Source organism: Dreissena polymorpha, chromosome 9 (assembly GCF_020536995.1).
Source record: "Dreissena polymorpha isolate Duluth1 chromosome 9, UMN_Dpol_1.0, whole genome shotgun sequence".
Lineage (NCBI taxonomy): Eukaryota > Metazoa > Mollusca > Bivalvia > Myida > Dreissenidae > Dreissena > Dreissena polymorpha.
Genome location: NC_068363.1, coordinates 47,931,977 through 47,952,486, shown reverse-complemented (window position 1 = coordinate 47,952,486; position 20,510 = coordinate 47,931,977). Strand labels below are relative to the sequence as shown.

The 20,510-nt window shown below is 36.5% G+C and overlaps 1 protein-coding gene across 1 annotated transcript in view; it reads right to left on the bottom strand.

Annotated features, from left to right (window-relative positions):
• LOC127846015 (1-phosphatidylinositol 4,5-bisphosphate phosphodiesterase gamma-1-like) overlaps nt 1-20,510 on the bottom strand; it is a 130,287-nt gene that overhangs the window by 35,547 nt on the left and 74,230 nt on the right. The window contains exons 22-24 of the mRNA XM_052377196.1: nt 14,346-14,449; nt 12,634-12,779; nt 11,234-11,391 (exon numbers count right to left, since the gene is read on the bottom strand). Of these exons, the coding sequence (XP_052233156.1) occupies nt 11,234-11,391; nt 12,634-12,779; nt 14,346-14,449 (408 nt within the window). The remainder of the gene's footprint in view (nt 1-11,233; nt 11,392-12,633; nt 12,780-14,345; nt 14,450-20,510) is intronic.

Genomic DNA, 20,510 nt, shown 5'->3' with positions numbered 1-20,510 from the left:
TGTTAAAATTTGAAGAAAATCTGTCAAAGGATATTTGACGTAGCGTACGACATTAACAGACGGACGGACGGACGGCTACGGTAGGACATTCAATGAAATCACGAAATTTTGACGAACAAAGTCCCATAACTCTGGAACGACAATTCAGAATTCCGTCAAAAACGAAAGGGGATCAGGGTTTATCAATATTAAGATTGTGTTGAAATTTGAAAAAAAATCCATCGAAGGATATTTGAGCTACAGTAGGACATTCAATGAAATCACGAAATTTTGACGAACAAAGTCCCATAACTCTGGAACGACAATTCAGAATTCCGTCAAAAACGAAAGGGGATCAGGGTTTATCAATATTAAGATTGTGTTAAAATTTGAAGAAAATCTGTCAAAGGATATTTGACGTAGCGTACGACATTAACAGACGGACGGACGGACGGACAGACGGACGGACGGACAGACGGACGGACAGACGCGGGGTATACCATAATACGTCCCGTCATAGACGGGCGTATAAAAAGGGCATTTTAGCGCACAGTTTAGGCAAAAAGGGCAAAAACGTTCCGTGAATACCTGAATTAGGGAGAAACATGTAATCGCATCAGAGGCAGTTGTGGAAAAAAACAAAATATAAACAAACACAGTTAATGGTAATTGATGTATTTAACCTACTTTTATTTATATCAATATATTTACCTTGCAATGTACATTTAAGTTCCATGCTATTTCAATACGCTGTACAGCACGACAAAAACATAATAAAGCAATATATGCATATGAATCTGATTATACACAGATGCACTAACATATAAATGAAAGCATGTTTGTCTTATCCCATTTTCTAACAATAATCTTGTCAGATGTTTAACATTGCGAGTAAACTGATCGCTAACAATATGCAAACACTCGTTTCCGTGACATACATCCAATGAGTAGATCACAAATAAATATGTTGTTGCTATTAGGGCTGCAACGAATCCAAAAAATTTGTTCGGATCCAAATCCGAATCCAAATATGGTTTCTTACTGTTTTTCGGATCCGGATCCCTCAAATAAGAGAAAATTAGAAGATTCTGTCTAAATTAAAGAAATCAATGGTTTTAGAAGTATAATTTGACATTAAACAATTATTAACAAAAGAAAACATAACAAAGTTCTCGTTTAACATTGTAGCAATGTCAAAATAAAACAAAACCTTAACAATTATTCACTTAATAGTTTGTTTGTTAACATATGCTTTTCACTGTTCATACACTTTGATGTTTGTTTTCACAAAAATTAGCATTTCAACATTGTCCGGGTCCAGGCAAGCACTATGAGCACTGTCGATATCTCCTGCTGTGCAGAAGATTCTCTCACTGGGCACTGAGATTCCTTGCATCACAAGATAGCATTTTAACTTAGTAGATGATGGTTTAAAGACATTACAATTTACATGATGCCAGAGCTTCAGATAAGGATTTAGTCTAAAGGGTATTTTACCCCCTGAAATTATGGTTAAAGGGTATTTTACTCCTTTGTTTAAGCCATAAAGGGTATTTCGGAATTTTGAGGTGTATTTTTTATTGCCATAGAAAACTGACATAGTACATGGCGTGTTTAATCTAGAATTGTTATTATTTGTTAATTAATAAATGCAAACAGAATAAATTATCAATGATGATATGAACAGACTTTCTTTAAAATATGCAACTTACATGTGTTGTATCTCTGTCTTGATTGGGTCTTTCTTGCATATAGTATTCATGTAGTACACCACGAATGCCATTTCGCAATTAAACTAAGTTATGGCACTGCTTGTGCAATGAAAAATAAAGCCACACTATATGTGGTCTATGCAAGTTAACAATAAACTTCTTCAACAATGAGATCGCTTAAAATTATTTTAAAAAATTCTAGAAGCATCATAAGATTTATGGCATATTGTAATATACAATTACTTCCTGCAGGAGCCGCTGTTCGATTGAAATGTCCCTTTTTCGAACCTAGAACACAATGGGCCGCCATTTTTATTTCACGGTTCTTTTGATTGACTTACTTTTGATTCAAAGGTTAACTTACACTAAACCCTTAACAGGATTATTTGTTAAACCGGTTACGCACTTTAATCGATCAAAATTGCGTACCGAGATTTGTATTGCGTAATGTTACGCACTGTGCCGATTTTTAAAGCATTTTTTTTATTTTTCAATGCGTAAATACGCAGATACGAATCTTATCTGGAGCTCTGCATGATGCAGGAATTCAATTGGACAGGTCGCGAAATTATGCAAAATTTACCTGAATAACATTCCAGACACACTGGATCCACTACCTTTGTTTTTAATACAACTCAGAAAGACAATAAGGATTGAAAACTTACTTATTGCCAGTATGAATTGCATTTGTAATGTGTAAATCCTCTATGATTTTGAATTAGTTTTGCTTTGTCGCAAATGACACTCTTATACAATAATAGCCGAAGGATCTCGAATGATCTGCTATTTGACTGTCACACGTCAATAAATATCGACTATTCTCGTGAAAACAGCGCTAGGTTTCATACGACTATAAAAATAAATATTCGGAACCAAAATTTCCAGGGGTGGATCCGTACCCGCGAATCTGAAGTAGGATCCGATATCATCGGATATTTCGGGAACCCGTTGCAGCCCTAGTTGCTATCTAAAACATTTTTATGCATCGTTGCGTATCACAGACATTTCATTAATTCCTTCTAAATGTATGATCTCCATCGTTAATTTGATTGTTTACGACGTTATTTGCCATTTTTGCCGAGTCACAATTTAATTCTGTATGTCCGCCATCTTGTTTAAATCATCAGGGGTGTCAATTTACCGAAATCTAAAATCCTGAAAATCATCCTAGAATTTGGGGACCAGAGTCAAAAGAGTTTTAATGATTCATTAAATTATGTTTCCTTTGTAAACAATATGCCAAAGGTCAATAATTTGTGTTTAAGAGTGACATTTTGTGACAAGAATGCTTAAAATAACCAAAACAATCCTCTGATTTATATCAATATCAAAAGTTTTCCTTGAGGGCTTAAATCCTGAATTCAGGAATAATCCTGAAAATTGACACCTCTGATCATGATGTAAGTGACAGGTGCACATATCAAAGTAAAATTGTACGCTCATTCGTCAGCCTAATACGCAACTCGCATTTTGTTTAATTAGTATATGTCTCAGTTATTATTTCAATAATTAATTATAGTTAAGACAATAACAATAAAGAATTAATTTCTTTGTGTTTTTAAATGTAAATATGCGTAAAAATACATGTTTTGATATAACTGAATTATGCACAATTTCCACGAGGATAACATCGAGTTTTTCATCAAAAGTCTCCGAAGTTACAGTCCACGATTTTTTTGTGGAGGAGTACACATTACCGACCGATAAGTGCGCTTGGTATAGCATAGCCTCTTACATTATCGATTGATATTGACGCGGGGTTATTCACGTATGACTAATTCACAACCGCGCGAATCTTTGCTGAAGCCATAATCTGATACTATCCGGCTTAGAGGTTTGGTCAAGGAGCAATTAAGATGTTATCAATAAGGGCGAAAAACATCAGGTGCTCATGAAAAGGCAGGGCGGCGGCCTTTGGAAAGGGCAGCGTGGTGCTAAATGTCTTTGAAAAGGGGCAGAGTGGCGCTACAAAAACGGGCATGGCGCTGCGCCACGCTAAAACGACCTGGGAAAAACACTAGTAACCCAAAGAATGCCACTCTATCTAGCTTTTTTGATGTAATAACAAAATCTTGCAGTAAATATTTGATTGTCAGTAAAACACAAATATTGAGAACTAAAGAATGTGTCTTTACTTCACTAGGAACGTTCAGTCTTACCAAACAAACATATACCATAATATAGTTAATGCAATAATAGTGAATAGTCAAATCATGCGTTTAATGCACAATGTGAAAGGCTATTTCCATCTAATGAAAATATTATTTGATATGCAAATTAACCCATTTATGCCTAGGGTCTAGAAAAAAGGCCTTAGCAAACAGCGTAGACCCAGATGAGACGCCGCATGATGCAGCGTCTCATCAGGGTCCGCGCTGTTTGCTTAAAGGAATTTCATTAAGAAATATTCTAAATATAGAAATAATTACCTATACTAGACATCCCTAATTTTGGAAATAAATTGATCCAATTAAGAAGGATGGGAGAGTCCACAAGGCATAATAGTCCAGTCGATTTGTGCAGATTTTCACCAGAATTGTGCAAGTTGTGATAAAAGAATGAAAATTTGCAGAATACTAGCTAAGAGCATACTGATCAATATCAGATATGGACCCACTCTCAAAAATTTGCATACAGGGGTCAGGCGGCCATTTTAAAATAAAACAAGGGCTGTTTGTAAAACATGCATGCCCCCCATATGGGCTCTAAGTTGTAGTGACAGCCATTTTGTAAATAAGTTTTTTGTCACTGTGACCTTGACCTTTGACCTAGTGACCTGAAAATCAATAGGGGTCATCTGCGAGTCATGATCAATTTACCTATGAAGTTTCATGACCCTAGCCATAAGCTTTCCTGAGTTATCATCACGAAACCATTTTATTATTTCGGGTCACTGTGACCTTGACCTTTGACCTAGTGACCTGAAAATCAATAGGGGTCATCTGCCAGTCATGATCAATGTACCTATCAAGTTTCATGATCCTAGGCATAAGCGTTCTTGAGTTATCATCCGGAAACCATTTTACTATTTCGGGTCACCGTGACCTTGACCTTTGACCTAGTGACCTGAAAATCAATAGGGGTCATCTGCTAGTCATGATCAATCTACCTATCCAGTTTCATGATCCTAGGCATAAGGGTTCTTGAATTATCATCCGGAAACCATTTTACTATTTCGGGTCACCGTGACCTTGACCTTTGACCTAGTGACCTCAAAATCAATAAGGGTCATCTGCTAGTCATGATCAATCTACCTATGAAGTTTCATGATCCTAGGCATAAGCGTTCTTGAATTATCATCCGGAAACTATTTTACTATTTCGGGTCACAGTGACCTTGACCTTTGACATAGTGACCTCAAAATCAATAGGGGTCATCTGTGAGTCATGATCAATGTACCTATGAAGTTTCATGATCCTAGGCCTAAGCGTTCTTGAGTTATCGTCTGACAACCACTTGGTGGACGGACTGACCGACAGACAGACCGACCGACCGACAGACCGACATGAGCAAAGCAATATACCCCCTCTTCTTCGAAGGGGGGCATAAAAATCTGAATTTTTGTTTAGTGTATAAAATGACCTGAAATCTTGTATTTACCATGCAAATGACCTTATCAATGTTATCAAAACACCAAATTAAAAAAAAATAAATTAAAATGTGGCCATCTCGAAATATAAAATTCTAGCAACTTTTGTCAAAATCAATGAAAAATATTATATTAAACTGTCTTGAACATTTTTACGATTTATTTGAAACATACACTGCAAACATAATAACAATAGCAAGTGATTGGTATAATTTGAAAAGTTTTTTAAACAAATTTAGGTTAATTAAGAGTTCACTATCCGTAAACAACACAGATCACATGTGCATGATCAAATAAACATTTATTGTCAAGTCCAAAGTACAAGTAAATGTATTCATTCCCTATCACATTGCCCTCCACATTTACATAGAGCTGTGCAGCTCAAAGCTGCTTTAACACACTTGCAACGTCCTCGGCAGCCATTTTCACATTTGCATCCACATCTGATGAGTTCAGCACAAGACTCAGACGCTTACTGTAAGGTTGTCCAGAAAGGTTCCCACATTCCATCTTTGTTGCCCTTCGAACCCCAGGAGCTAGGTGGTTGGGGCTCTTGTTGTTTGCTAAGTGACTGTCCCCAGCAAAATGCTGCCTGGTTAGCAGCTCTATTGATGTGTTGGTGTAATGCAGCAGAACTTAGTGGGATATTATCGATTGCACACCCTTTTCGAGTAAACAGATTTTTTTTGCCTCATCTACGGTTATGCACTCACTGCTCCTGTCATACAACAACACAATAAAATGTTCAATGTGTGAAGCACAATCATTGATTCTATAGATATCTGGCTTATCACTCAATGTTTCGAAATCTGTAGTTACTTCATCAAAGACGGACCATGTTTCACATGCAGTATTCTTTCCACGATTGGAAAAGGATGACACTGGGTCACATCCGCTAAAGGAATGGAAGAAAAGAAGTGCACTCGACCTGGAAGGTCCCAAATTGGCAGCGATTTCATGAACTGGTATGTATCTTAGATTTTTACCGACTACAAATGCTATCCACAAGGTAAGTATGTTCAGTTTATGCACAATCGATATTGCAATGACAGCAACATCAGTATCTACCGTTCTGATCACTATTTGACGCATATCAGTTTGTACTGCATCCTTAACGCGTAACATATTGCGCGTGTCTGCCTCTTCATGGTTACAAGGTGATATTTGACTTGTATCCTTGCTTGGGCAATTGCATACAACTTCCATTCTGAGTGTCGAAACCACTATCTTGTCATCTGCTGCTTTAAATGTTGATAACTGTTCAGCTAGATAGGTAAATAACTCCTTCTTATTGTCATCAATGCGAAGAAAGGATTCCCAGTTTCCTGGAATGGCTGAATCTGCCTAAACACGTCTTCTTATTCCATTTCCACGCTTGTCATGAGTTGAAGCTTTCAAACTGTCTTCACGATATTCATCCCATACAACATCAACTCTGCTACACGTCTTCCAATTGGTTGTCAATATAAGGTAGAAAAACGTTTTTGGCATAATCTTCGAACGTCTTGCAGAATTTTGGCGACAGCATATTGACAAGTGCAGCTCTGTCTCAGATTCTATCTCAGGATATTCAGTTTGTAATGTGATGATCTTCTCTAGAGGCACTAACAAATCTGACTTTGAATCGAGTCTCAACTGCCCGAATTTTGAAAGAGAAGGTGGATACGCTTGATTCTCATGACGAAAGAATTCGTCAAGATTACCGTCACGAACCTGACAAGAGACATACAACTGAGTAAATAACGAACAATTTTGTTTCAGTGAACTAATTTTCTGTTTATCCTTTGCTACCTTGGAATCTTGACTACTGAATAGATGTAATTTGTTTTGTTTTATGGGATCAGAAAGTGGTTAAGTTATATTGTCCAATCTGTCCCGTATATATTCCTGGTATTGATTCTTCCCAATCTGTTCAATATTTCGTATTGTATTTGCATCCTTCAAATCAGCGATGTCACACGTGCCTAGGACTAAAAGATCCTCACATTCTTCCAAGAATGGATTACCCATTTCCTCAAGAGTTTTGTCATCGCTTGGACTTGTTTAACAAATGAATTCTGTTTACTTTTTAGTTGCTTATGGTGTTTTATGTCCGGCCCTTTAGTTTGTTCTTGCTTGAAACGTTCTTGTGAAATCTCAAACTCATTGACCATACGAGCCATTTCTGGGCCACATACCATCCATCGTAGAAGTTGAATATTCTCTGTAAGCCCAATAACTCCTCCTTCTCCCTTCACTAATTTGTTGTTTTGCTCATGAGCATGATAGCTATTGCAGAAAATGCTTGGTGAGTTTTTGTACAACAAAATGTCCCTTCTTGAATTCTGTCACTATACTTGGTGCTACGCTGTCCAATGCTATCATAACTCTCATAGGAGTAGGGAGCCAACGAGTGTAATTTGGATGGTCAAAAGCGAAGAACCAGGGAATCAACATGTTTAAAGATTCTTTATACAGCTTAAAATTTCTTCCTCGTAGAGACCTGACAAAGATAAGAATTATCAGTTCAAACTTCAATGTAAGTGACCAGAATTTGAACAGTGGACATTCCATTTCTCTTCTTTCTTTCCACTCCTCAAAACTGAGACTATTGACCCCTATATCATCGACACTGTCTAAGAATTGAGTATAGGCTTTATGCATCAAAATATGTAATGAGCAAGCAGTTATCTGGTGCGCATGTCAGGTTCTAGTTACATGTGATGACTTAAGGAATGAGTCTGCTGTACCGGCAGATGCAACATTAGACTGACTTAATGCATTCACCCAGCCACTATCCTGTAGCCAATACCCAATCATTCTCAAAGCAGCAATCTCTATGTGAAGACCACCAAACATCACTACAATAAGATTCTCTCCCTATCTCTCAGACTAAATCCATTGAATGTTTTTGGCAAGGGCATAAAAAGGCTGATCACATGCCATAACAGGTATTTGTCCTGGATTAAGAAAATTGACACACTCTTTGATAATGGTCATTGAGTGCCGAATCATTGCAGCAGACTTTGCCTCTTCCTGAAACAAGGGTAATACGGAACTTATGTCCAAAGGACTGGCCTTAACCAAATGACTCTGAGATAAATTTGCATGGAAGGCAGACCATCTTTTTTGATCTCCTGGTGTACATGATTAAGCCACCTGTAAATTAGCAAGATTAAGCACAATTAAGTTTGATGCTATATCCAGAATTGCATTATCAAAGCAATAGTAATATATGCGCTAATGTTATTTTTTCTTCTACATGCTTTTATATAAATTATAAGCTCTACTCATAACATAAACCTATACTCTAAGTCTTGTGCATCACTGAAATGGTCTGAATGGATCATCAATGGTCCTTCCAAAAGTGGTACAGCAGCTGGCTCCTTCGGGAGCATGACAGGTGGTTCTATTGAGCATCTTTCTGGTAATGGTTTTATATTGTCTCTTTTCAGGTTTTCATTGATAAAGATACCTTCTCTGTCAGGACCTAGGTTATCAACTTCTGGGTGTTGAAATAGAGAAATCGCTGCTCCATGCAATGATCCTTTAGCTGTAGTGGAGCTTGGATTGTGGCCAATATTATCAACTGCTCCAGTTGTAAAAATATTGCCACGAAGTTTTGCTGGACACACAATATCATCATTTTGAAATCTGTCACAAATAGAATTTCCCATAGCTGTCGATATATTGGGAGTGTTTGAATTCTCTATTGACGTAGCTTACGTCATTTAGATAGACCAGTATTGCTCTGTTTTAAGTCTCCCAGTTATTTACACAAGCATGTGCTGGCATGACAGAGGTTGCGAAAGCAATTGCTAAGCGCATCGCGTGAATTACTACAGAACATTTTAGTCGGGCATCCAGAATAGATATGTGCATGCATTGAGTTGAAAAATAATTTACATAGATAATGTGTTAGGATATACATTTAAAGTAATATGTAAGCGTTTTTAATTTTAATGAAAAAAAGATTACCTAGGCTACTATTAACAAAAAAATAATTAAAAAAATGCATTCTTTTGGCAATGTCGAAAAATGTAATTTTTAAAATGGCCGCTTTTTAAGATGGCCGTCTTATTTTTGCCAATTGAAGAAGTTTATTGATTGGGGATATTATGAGAGATTTGTATACCAAATTTTATTGAAATAGATGAACAAAAACAATTGTTATGATTAGTTGAAGATTTTTTATGAACAAATTATGGCTGCCATTTTAAAATGGCTGCCAAAGTCTGCCATTTTGATTTTTTAAGATGGGTCCATATCCAAAATTAATTGTTATAACCTTAACTCCATTTCTGCAAAGTTTCATGCTTTTATCATTTTGTGAACAATTTTCACACAAATCGACTGGACTATAAATGGGTTAAACATTTTAAAACTACATAGACAAACCTACACAGACGCTACATTTCAACTATTGTGAAGATTTGCTCAGTGACAACAAAAAAAACTCATATGCAGACTATGACATAAAATAATCGGCACTGTTGTTAACATTTATTTCATGCTCTGTCCTTCAATTTTTATTGGCTAAATCTTTATTATCATTAAGACTAGTGTTAAGCTTATGACTATTTTCATTCCATGGAACAAAGGGGTCTGTAACCAAGCTTTCAAACGTTTTTTTTTCAGTTGTTGAAATGCGTATCTTAACAATTAAACCAATGGAAAATCAAAACTGGAATATGGTGATTAATCACATTCATGATACCTTAAAAGGTCTGGAAATTACAGCAGGAATCTGGCAGTCATTGCTATTGGTTAATACTTTGATATAAAAGCCAAGATATAGCTTAAGAGTGTTCACTGTCCCGGCCACGACTTCTAAAATATTCTTAAGTCCGTTTGGAAGAAATAAGATTAAACCCTTCTTTTTTTCAAATTGCAATAAAGTCTAATACCATTTTATTGTTAAATTATAACAAGGTTAAAATGAAAACTACCTTTGAAATTAACAAAATAAAAACTATTTTATTCAAAACAAGAGATGTGTTCGGCAGAAACACAATGCCCCCTATTGCACCGCTTTGAAAAAAATTTAATAATTAACTTTGACCTTGAAGGATGACCTTGACCTTGAACTTCCACCACTCACAATGTGCAGCTTCATGAGAACGCTGCTTTGATTTTTTTTACCTTTGACCTTGAAGGATGACCTTGACCTTGAACTTTCACCACTCAAAATGTGCAGCTTCATGAGATACACATGCATGCCTAATGTCAAGTTGCTATCTTCAATACCTTGAAGGATGACCTTGACCTTCACCTTCAATATTGAAAAAGTAATGGCCAATGTTAAAGTTTTCGGAGGGAAAGACACCATATATTTGACATTTGACATTGAAGGATGACCTTGACCTTCACCTTTCACCACTCAAAATGTTCAGTTCCATGAGATACACATGCATGTCAAATATCAAGTTGCTATCTTCAATAGTGAAAAATTTATGGCCAATGTTAAGGTTTTTGGACGGACGGACAGACACCATATATTAGACATTTGACTTTGAAGGATGACCTTGACCTTCACCTTTCACCACTCAAAATGTGCAGCTCCGTGAGATGCACATGTATGCCAAATATCAAGTTTCTATCTTCAATAATGCAAAAGTTATGGCCAACGCTAAAGTGTTTTTTTCGGACGGATGGACAGACCGAGATACACACATACTGACATACACACATACTGACATACTGACGGACAGTTCAACTGCAATATGCCACCCTACTGGCGGCATAACTAAAACCTTTTAAACAGAAATACAAATCCATAAAATAAGCCATTTAAGTCCGTTATTCTTAAAACCGACTTAATTGTTTTTAGAAATCAGGGCCCAGAGCCTGCTCGTGGATTAGTCATTCAACCCAACGGCAATCAACACTGGAACCTAACACGCATTCTGATTGGCCCATCTTTGAAGTATACAAGACCTATTTTGAGCCTTTAAGACCTAGAGCTATCTCTCACCTGATCGTGGAGATTGTCAGCACACAAGCGTATGTTCTCTACCCAGTCCTTCATGTCACTCTCAGAGTCACACGCGATCTCCAGGTGACCAGACCCTGGGATGGACGGACTGTAGATGCGGAAACAGCAAGGCTTGTTGCCTCTGGCCTGAACCACCTCTGAAATCGACAGTACACTATGGGATTGATAGAGGGTTGGTAAAGACCCAGATGGTGGGTAAATTCCTTTTCTATGCTGATTTGTTTGTATAAACAAGAGGGCCATGATGGCCCTGAATCGCTCACCTGACTAACCAAATACAATCCCAACCCAGATTTAATCAAGATAAACAATCTGACCAAATTTCGTTAAGATTGGATGCAAACTGTGACCTCTATTGTCTACACAAGGGTTTTCTAATATTTGACCTAGTGACCTAGTTTTGACCCCAGGTGACCCAAATACAATCCCAACCCATATTTCAACAAGATAAACATTCTGATCAAATTTTATAAAGATTGGATAAAAACTGTGACCTCTATTGCCTACACAAGGTTTTTCTATTATTTGACCAAGTGACCTAGTTTTTGACCCCAGATGACCCAAATACAATCCCAACCCAGATTTTTTCAAGACAAACATTCTGACCAAATTTCATGAAGATTGGATGAAAACTGTGACCTCTGTTTTTCTATTATTTGACCCAGTGACCTAGTTTTTGACCTAGTGACTTAGTTTTTGACCCCAGATGACCCAAATACAATCCCAACCCAAATTTCATCAAGATAAACATTCTGACCAAATTTCATAAAGATTGGATGAAAACTGTGACCTCTACTGTCTACACAAGCAAATTGTTGACGGACGCACGCACGCACATACGGACGCCGGACATCACACGGTCACAAAAGCTCACCATGTCACTCCGTGACAGGTGAGCTAAAAACAGTCCTTTAGTTTCTAAGCTTAAGTAAAAATAACTTTTAAATTTCCCTCCTACTTTTGGAAATCATGCATATTTATTGAATGGATTGATCACAATCAAACAATGCCAAAACTTGGTAAAAGCCAGTAAAATATTTTAACAGAGAACATGAGTTTTTCGAAAGACATGTTCAATGACCACAAACCTGGAAAATACCCACCCACAAGTTAAAAGATACAAACATATGTTAAACCTGTTACACATTGACAAATCTTTAAAACATGCTCACATCCATGACAAATCTTTCAAACATGCTCACATCCACTAAAATCCACCTATCCATCAAACATCCACACACTCTTGTAAACATCCAAACACCTGTTAAACATCCACACCTTGTTAAACATCCAAACACCTGTTAAACATCCACACATTGTTAAACATCCAAACATCCGGCCGTCAAATGCATCCACACATTTGTTAAACATGCACACACCTGTTATACATCCAGTGACGTCAATGACGCCCTTCTGCAGGTTGCCAAGCGGCGTGTTCTCTGTGGACTCATCCTTGGACTCCAGCTCCACCACATAGTTGGCTGGGAACCAGTACTGACGCTTCTCACCATAATCTCCACGCCACCTATAAGAGTACACAATAATTCTTATAATCATTTTAACGCCCACTATAAACTGTTAGTTTAAAATAAGTTATTTTAATACTTAATTACAAAGAATTAAAGCAAAACGGTTAGTCAATTTTCTGTAAAACCAGTTCTGGGTCCTTCAAAGATCTTGAGAATGCTCTAACAACAAATCTGGACAAATATTTTGGAAATATTTAACTGATGTACACTACAAAGTTCAAAGTATAGCTGATGTACACTACACAGTTCAAAGTAGTTAATACCAATAATTCAAATACTAACAAGATGTGTTTGTGAAACACAATGTCCCCCTATATGATGTTTGACCTTGAAGGATGACCTTGACCCCTATATGATGTTTGACCTTGAAGGATGACCTTGACCCTTCACCACTCAAAATGTGCAGCTCCATGAGATACACATGCATTTCAAATTTAAAATTGCTAGCTTCAATATTGCAGAAGTGACATAACATGAGCAATTTTGACCTATATATTTGACCTTGAAGGATGACCTTGACCTTTCACCACTCAAAATGTGCAGCTCCATGAGATACACATGCATGCCAAATATCAAGTTGCTATCTGCAATATTGCAAAAGTATTCATAAAATAAGCGATTTGGGCCACATATATTTGACCTCTGACCTTGAAGGATGACCTTGACCTTGACCTTTCACCACTCAAAATGTGCAGCTCCATGAGATACACATGCATGCCAAATATCAAGTTGCTATCTTGAATATTGAAATACTGTAAAAGTGTACATTAAATGAGCGATTTTGACCCATATATTTGACCTTTGACCTTGAAGGATGACCTTGACCTTGACCTTTCACCACTCAAAATGTGCAGCTCTATGAGATACATATGCATGCCAAATATCAAGTTGCTATCTTCAATATTGCAAAAGTTATTGCAAAAATGTTAAAGTTGGCGCAAACCAACCAACCAACCAACAGACCAACAGACCAACCAACAGACCAACAGACAGGGCAAAAACAATATGTCCCCCACTACTATAGTGGGGGACATAAAAATATTCAATTAAGGTATGTGACACTATCCCTACCATTTTCATATTGGTTGTCAAATATAAAACATGGGTTACTCAGCGAGTGAGACAAATAATATTCAATGAAAATTGTGTGTCAAATAATCTCAACAACAATTTTTTTTAGAAGAAACTATGATTTTACTACAAATATTTTGACTGATAAAATTATATAATTATCCTGGTTATGTTTTTGATAAATCTAGGCCTAACTATAATTATTATCTATATAACTTTTGTCAAATACATTCAAAAAGTCTATATTTCCACCTGTATTATTGGTACTGTTTCCTATAATTATCAAATGAGTTCAGCCCTTTCGTGTTTAAAAGCAAAGTGATATGCAACCATGGTGAGTAGCTCACAGTCTGTTATGGTTTAATGCTGTTTGCTGCTCATCAGTACCTTATGGTTGAAAATGAAGCCTTAAAAACTTGAATCTATTAAGAAAGGTTGTCCACACAGGTCAAAGTGCATATCTGAGTGGTAAAGGGTTAAGCCAACTGTACCATCCACTATCCTGCTTGTTGACATTGTAGATGATGGAGCCCTTGTAGAAGGTCAGCTCATCCTCGCAGTTGGCCTGGTAGTCATGTAAAGCCTTTACCGTTACCTAAAATAGGGCCAAACAGTGTACAATGTGTATAATTAGGCACTTTGCAAAGCAAGGCATCATCTAAATGTATAGTACCATGTTTAAACAAGAGCTGTCACCATAGGATGACATATGCCCCCTATAAACGCTTTAATAGAAGTTATGAGCAATTTTCGAAACCTAAACGCAGATTTTGAAACCTAAACGCGTACCCTAAGTTCAAGGTCAAGGTCAAAGGGGTCAAATTGTTGTGCGCATGGAAAGGCCTTGTCCATATACACATGCATAAGAAATATGAAGGTTATATCTCAAGGGACATAGAAGTTATGAGCATTTTTCTAAACCTAAATGCAGATTTTGAAACCTAAATGGGGACCCTAAGTTCAAGGTCAAGGTCACAGGGGTCAAAATATTTGTGCGCATGGAAAGGCCTTGTCCATACACACATGCATACCAAATATGAAGGTTATATCTCAAGGGACATAGAAGTTATGAGCATTTTTCTAAACCTAAATGCAGATTTCGAAACCTAAATGTGGACCCTAAGTTCAAGGTCACAGGGGTCAAAAATTTTAAGCATATGGAAAGCTAGGCCTTGTCCATATGCACATGCATACCAAATATAAAGGTTATATCTCAAGGGACATAGAAGTTATGAGCTTTTTTCTAAACCTAAATGCAGATTTCGAAACCTAAATGCGGACCCTAAGTTCAAGGTCAAGGTCACAGGGGTCAAAAAGAGACAGAAGTAATGAGCATTTTTTGAAACCTAAATGCAGATTTCGAAACCTAAATGCGGACCCTAAGTTCAAGGTCAAGGTCACAGGGGTCCAAATTTTTGTGCGTATGGAAAGGCCTTGTCCATATACACATGCATACCAAATATGAAGGTTATATCTCAAGGGACATAGAAGCTATGAGCATTTTTGTAAACCTAAATGCAAAGTGTGACGGAAAGACAGACAGACGGTCCGATCACTATATGCCCTCCTTTGGGGGCATAAAAACAATGTTCATAGCTAGACACCATGTATAATATTGCAATATATATATAGCAATATAAAATCTTCAGTACCAGTAACATGTATAACAAAACACTGTGTAGAACAATGCACCATTTTAGCATAACAGCAATGTAATATCTTCAGTACCATGCAAAACAAGGCACTATGTATAGCAAGGTGCCTTGCATAGCAAGGTACTACTATGTATATCAAGGTTACATCTTAAGTATTATGTATAACAATTCGCTGTAAACCAAGGTACCATGTATAACAAGGTAACAAATTTAGTACCATGTATAAAAAGAGCATGTGTATAGCAAGGTACCATGTATAGCAAGGTAACATCTACACCAATGTAAGTTCTTTACCTAATCCTCATTATTTGTGTTTAACTACAAAATGCACTAATAATAAGATATTTGATAAAGCCAAGACAAATCAAATCTACCCTAACTTGAATGCTTTTTTTGTTCCAGATATTAATTTATTAGTTGCGTACTCAAATCAATATCAGAGAAGTTAACCAAACAAGAGCTGTCAGAAGACTAAGTGCTTGACAGTATAACGTAAGCCATCATGGGGAAATTGTTCATATTCAATAAGACATAAAAGAAAAAGTAAAATTCTTTTTGGGTGTGGGGGTGGAGAGGGGGGTATAATGTGGAGGGGGTGGTCATTTATTAGATTATCTTTCAAAAATAAGAAGAAAAAAAAGGAAAAAATGTTGGTTTTTCTGGGGGGGGGGGGGGGGGGATTCTGGGGTGGGGCGTGGTGGATGGTTTGGATGGAGTCCATTGTGGTATGTCCGGTAAGTTTTGTTTTGTCAAAGTATGAATCAAATCTGATCATAAATAAAGAAGTTACGGCAATTTAAGCAAAATTTATTAAATTGACCTTGAATTCAAAGGTCAAGGTCAAATTCAACTTGCCAGGTACAGTACCCTCATAATAATAAGAAAGTATTTGAAGTTTGAAAGCAATAGCCTTGATACTTTAGAAGTAAAGTGGATCTTAACACAAAATTTAACAAAATATTCAAAGCGACTAAGTAAAAAAAGGGCCATAATTCCGTTAAAAGAGTTATGCAACTTTTCCTGTACAGTCCCCTTATGATAGTTAGCTAGTGTTCCAAGTCTGAAAGCAATTATAGCAATGATACTTTAGGAGTAAAATGGACCAAGACACAACACTTAACCAAATGTTCAATTGTCTAAGTATAAAAGGGGCCATAATTCTGTCAAAATGCCAGTCAGAGTAACATAACTTTGCATGCAAAGTCCCCTTATTATAGTTAGTTAGTGTTGCTAGTATGAAAGCAATAGCTTTGACACTTTAGGAAAAAGTGGACCTAAACACAAAAATAAACAAATTTTTTAATTTCAAAAGTGCAAAAAAGGGCCATAATCCTTACAAAATACATGATACAGTTGTCTGCTCTTGTTTATAGATTGGGGACATGCTGGTAAAGAAGTATGCAAAATATGAAAGCAATATGTCAAGGGACATAGAACATATTTGAGGTGGTACGCAAACTTTAACATAGATTTATCAATAATATGCATATTCTAAGTGAAAAAAGGGCCATAATTCTTACAATTACTTGATACAGTTGTCTGCTCTTGTTTATAGATTGGGGTCATGTTGGTAAAGAAGTATGCAAAATATGAAAGCAATATGTCAAGAGACATAAATAAATGAGGTGGTATACTTTAGAAGTAAAGTAGATCTTAACACAAAATTTAACAAAATATTCAAAGTGACTAAATAAAAAATGAGTCATAATTCCTTTAAAATGCCAACAAGAGTTATGCAACTTTTCCAGTACAGTCCCCTTATGATAGTTAGCTAGTGTTCCAAGTCTGAAAGCAATTATAGCAATGATACTTTAGGAGTAAAATGGACCAAGACACAAAACTTAACCAAATGTTCAATTGTCTAAGTATTAAAGGGGCCATAATTCTGTCAAAATGCCAGTCAGAGTAAAATAACTTTGCATTCAAAGTCCCCTTATTATAGTTAGTAAGTGTTGCTAGTATGAAAGCAATAGCTTTGATACTTTAGGAAAAAGTGGACCTAAACACAAAAATAAACAAATTTTTTAATTTCTAAAGTGCAAAAAAGGGCCATAATCCTTACAAAATACAAGATACAGTTGTCTGCTCTTGTTTATAGATTGGGGTCATGCTGGTAAAGAAGTATGCAAAATATGAAAGCAATATGTCAACGGACATAGAACATATTTGAGGTGGTACGCAAACTTTAACATAGATTTATCAATAATATGCATATTCTAAGTGAAAAAAGGGCCATAATTCTTACAAAATACTTGATACAGTTGTCTGCTCTTGTTTATAGATTGGGGTCATGTTGGTAAAGAAGTATGAAAAATATAAAAGCAATATGTCAAGGGATATAAATATTTGAGGTGGAAAAAAAAATGCAAAAAAATTAATTTTTTTTTCAATGGGGGTGGGGGGGGAGGGGATTCTTGGGTGCGATGGTTGGACGGTATTTCAAAAATAAAATAATAAAAATAAATATTTCTGTTTTTAACCGTTTCAAAAAAAAAAATTGCGGGGGTGGGGTGGGGGTGGGGGGGGGAGTATAGTGTGAGGGTGTGGTTGTCATTTGTGAGATGATCTTACAAAAAAAAAAAAAAAATTAGGGGTGGGGGGGGGGGGCAGGGCACGGGGGATTGTTTGGGTGGAGTCTATTGTGGTATGTCAGGTAAGAGTAGTATTGTCAAAGTATCAATCAAATCTAATCATAAATAAAGAAGTTATGGCAATTTTAGCAAAATTTAATAATTTGACCTTGAGAGTCAAGGTCATTCAAAGGTCAAGGTAAAATTCAACTTTCCAGGTACAGTAATCTCATGATAGCATGAAAGTATTTGAAGTTTGAAAGCAATAGCCTTGATACTTTAAAAGTAAAGTGGATCGAAACACAAACTTTAACCATATATTCAAAGTTACTAAGTCGAAAAAGGGCCATAATTCCGTAAAAATGACAACCAGATTTATGAAACTTGTCCTTTTACTGTACCCTTATGATAGTTTGCGAGTGTTCCAAGTATGAAAGCAATATCTATGATACTTTAGGGGTTAAGTGGACCAAAACACAAAACTTAACCAAATTTTCAATTTTCTAAGTATAAAGGGCCCATAATTCCGTCCGAATGCCAGTTAGAGTTACATAACTTTGCCTGCACAGTCCCCTTATGATAGTTAATAAGTGTTGTAAGTATGAAAGCAATAGCTTTGATACTGTAGGAATAAAGAGGACCTAAACACAAAACTTTACCAAATTTTCAATTTTCTAAGTATAAAAAGGGCACATAATTCTGTCAAAACGCCAGTCAAAGTTACATAACTTTGCCTGCACAGTCCCCTTATGATAGTTAGTAAGTGTTGCAAGTATGAAAGCAATGGCTTTGATACTTAAGGAATAAAATGGACCTAAACACAAAACTTAACCAAAATTTTCAATTTTTTAAGTATAAAAAGGGCACATAATTCTGTCAAAATGCACGCCAGAGTTATCTTACTTTGCCTGCCCAGTCCCCTCATGATAGTAAGTAAGTGTACCGAGTTTGAATGCAATAGCATTGACACTTTCTGAGAAAAGTGGACCTAAACGCAAAACTTAACCGGACGCCGACGCCAACGCCGACCCCAAGGAGATTACAATAGCTCATAATTTAAAAAAAAAAATTAGATGAGCTAACAAGCAAATTCATTGAAGTGATATCCCTGCAAAATAAATTATGTTTATGGATGGGTGTAGAACTAAAAGAAAAGGTATAAGTGAAGGGTTGTGCCTGATAATTGAGAACAATTACATCAGGACATTTTGAGAATCCATTTTAGTATGGTAGAATCCTTACCAAATAAGGCATATTTAATCAAAATATGTGATTTTGACCTTTGTGTGTGACTTTGACCATGACCCTAGCAACCTGGATCTTATATTTGACACTCAGCTAGATAATGGAGAACAATTATTGTGGACAGTAATTACAGAATTCCTTGATGCTTAGTAAAGGAATGACTAAATAATGAACAAGACTATTGCCAAGCAATTTATGTTCCCTACCGGCTACACCATTGACAAAAATTCCACCACTGTCAGAATTTTTTTATTATGTGTTGCCATAGCAACCAGAATTTTTTATGTAGAAAAAAAAATGAAATGACATGCAATTGCATAATGTCCATATTGCCATCTATCCATGTATCAAGCTTCATGAAAAAATATGAAGAGCTTTTCAAGTTATCGCAGGATCCAGAAAACCACCATTTTCAGCAGTATTTCTAGTCTATTTGTTGCCATAGCCAATTTTTGACATAGGAACAAAATGAAATGATGTGCATAATGTTCATATTGCCATCTTTCCATGTTTCAAGTTTCATGAAAAAATATAAAGAAGTTTTAAAGTTATCGCAGGATCCAGAAAAGTGTGACAGACAGACAGACAGACAGACAGACAGACAGACAGACAGACAGACAGACAGACAGACAGACAGACAGACAGACAGACAGACAGACAGACAGACAGACAGACTCACAGATCGCATACCAAAAGTCCCCTCCGGTGAATCAGGTAGGGGATGATAATTCATCAAATTTGTGACCTTTGACCTCAATGTGTGACCTTGACCTTAGCCCCTAGGATTATGCGTGTTGAATGTGAAGCACCCCCAGGTGATTGGCAACAACTATTGCAAGTTTCATGTCTCTGGCTCATGCGTTAAATGATGATTTCTGTGTAAATTCTCTCTTGCTAGATTAGAAGATTACTTACATGCAAATGTAAATTTCAAAGATATTTACACGAATAATTATTATCACCCGCCATATGAGGATGGAAATTGTTTTGGTGTTGTCTGTCAGTCTTTCCATACGTCCATCCAGCCGGCACTTTTATGTCCGGAGCCATATCATGGAAGTGCTTTGGCGGATTTCATTGAAACATGGTATGAGTATATATATGGATAAGAGGATGATAAACGCCTAATTTCACTGTACAGCATCTGTTAATAACGGAGTTATGGACCTCCATATCTTGAAAAAAT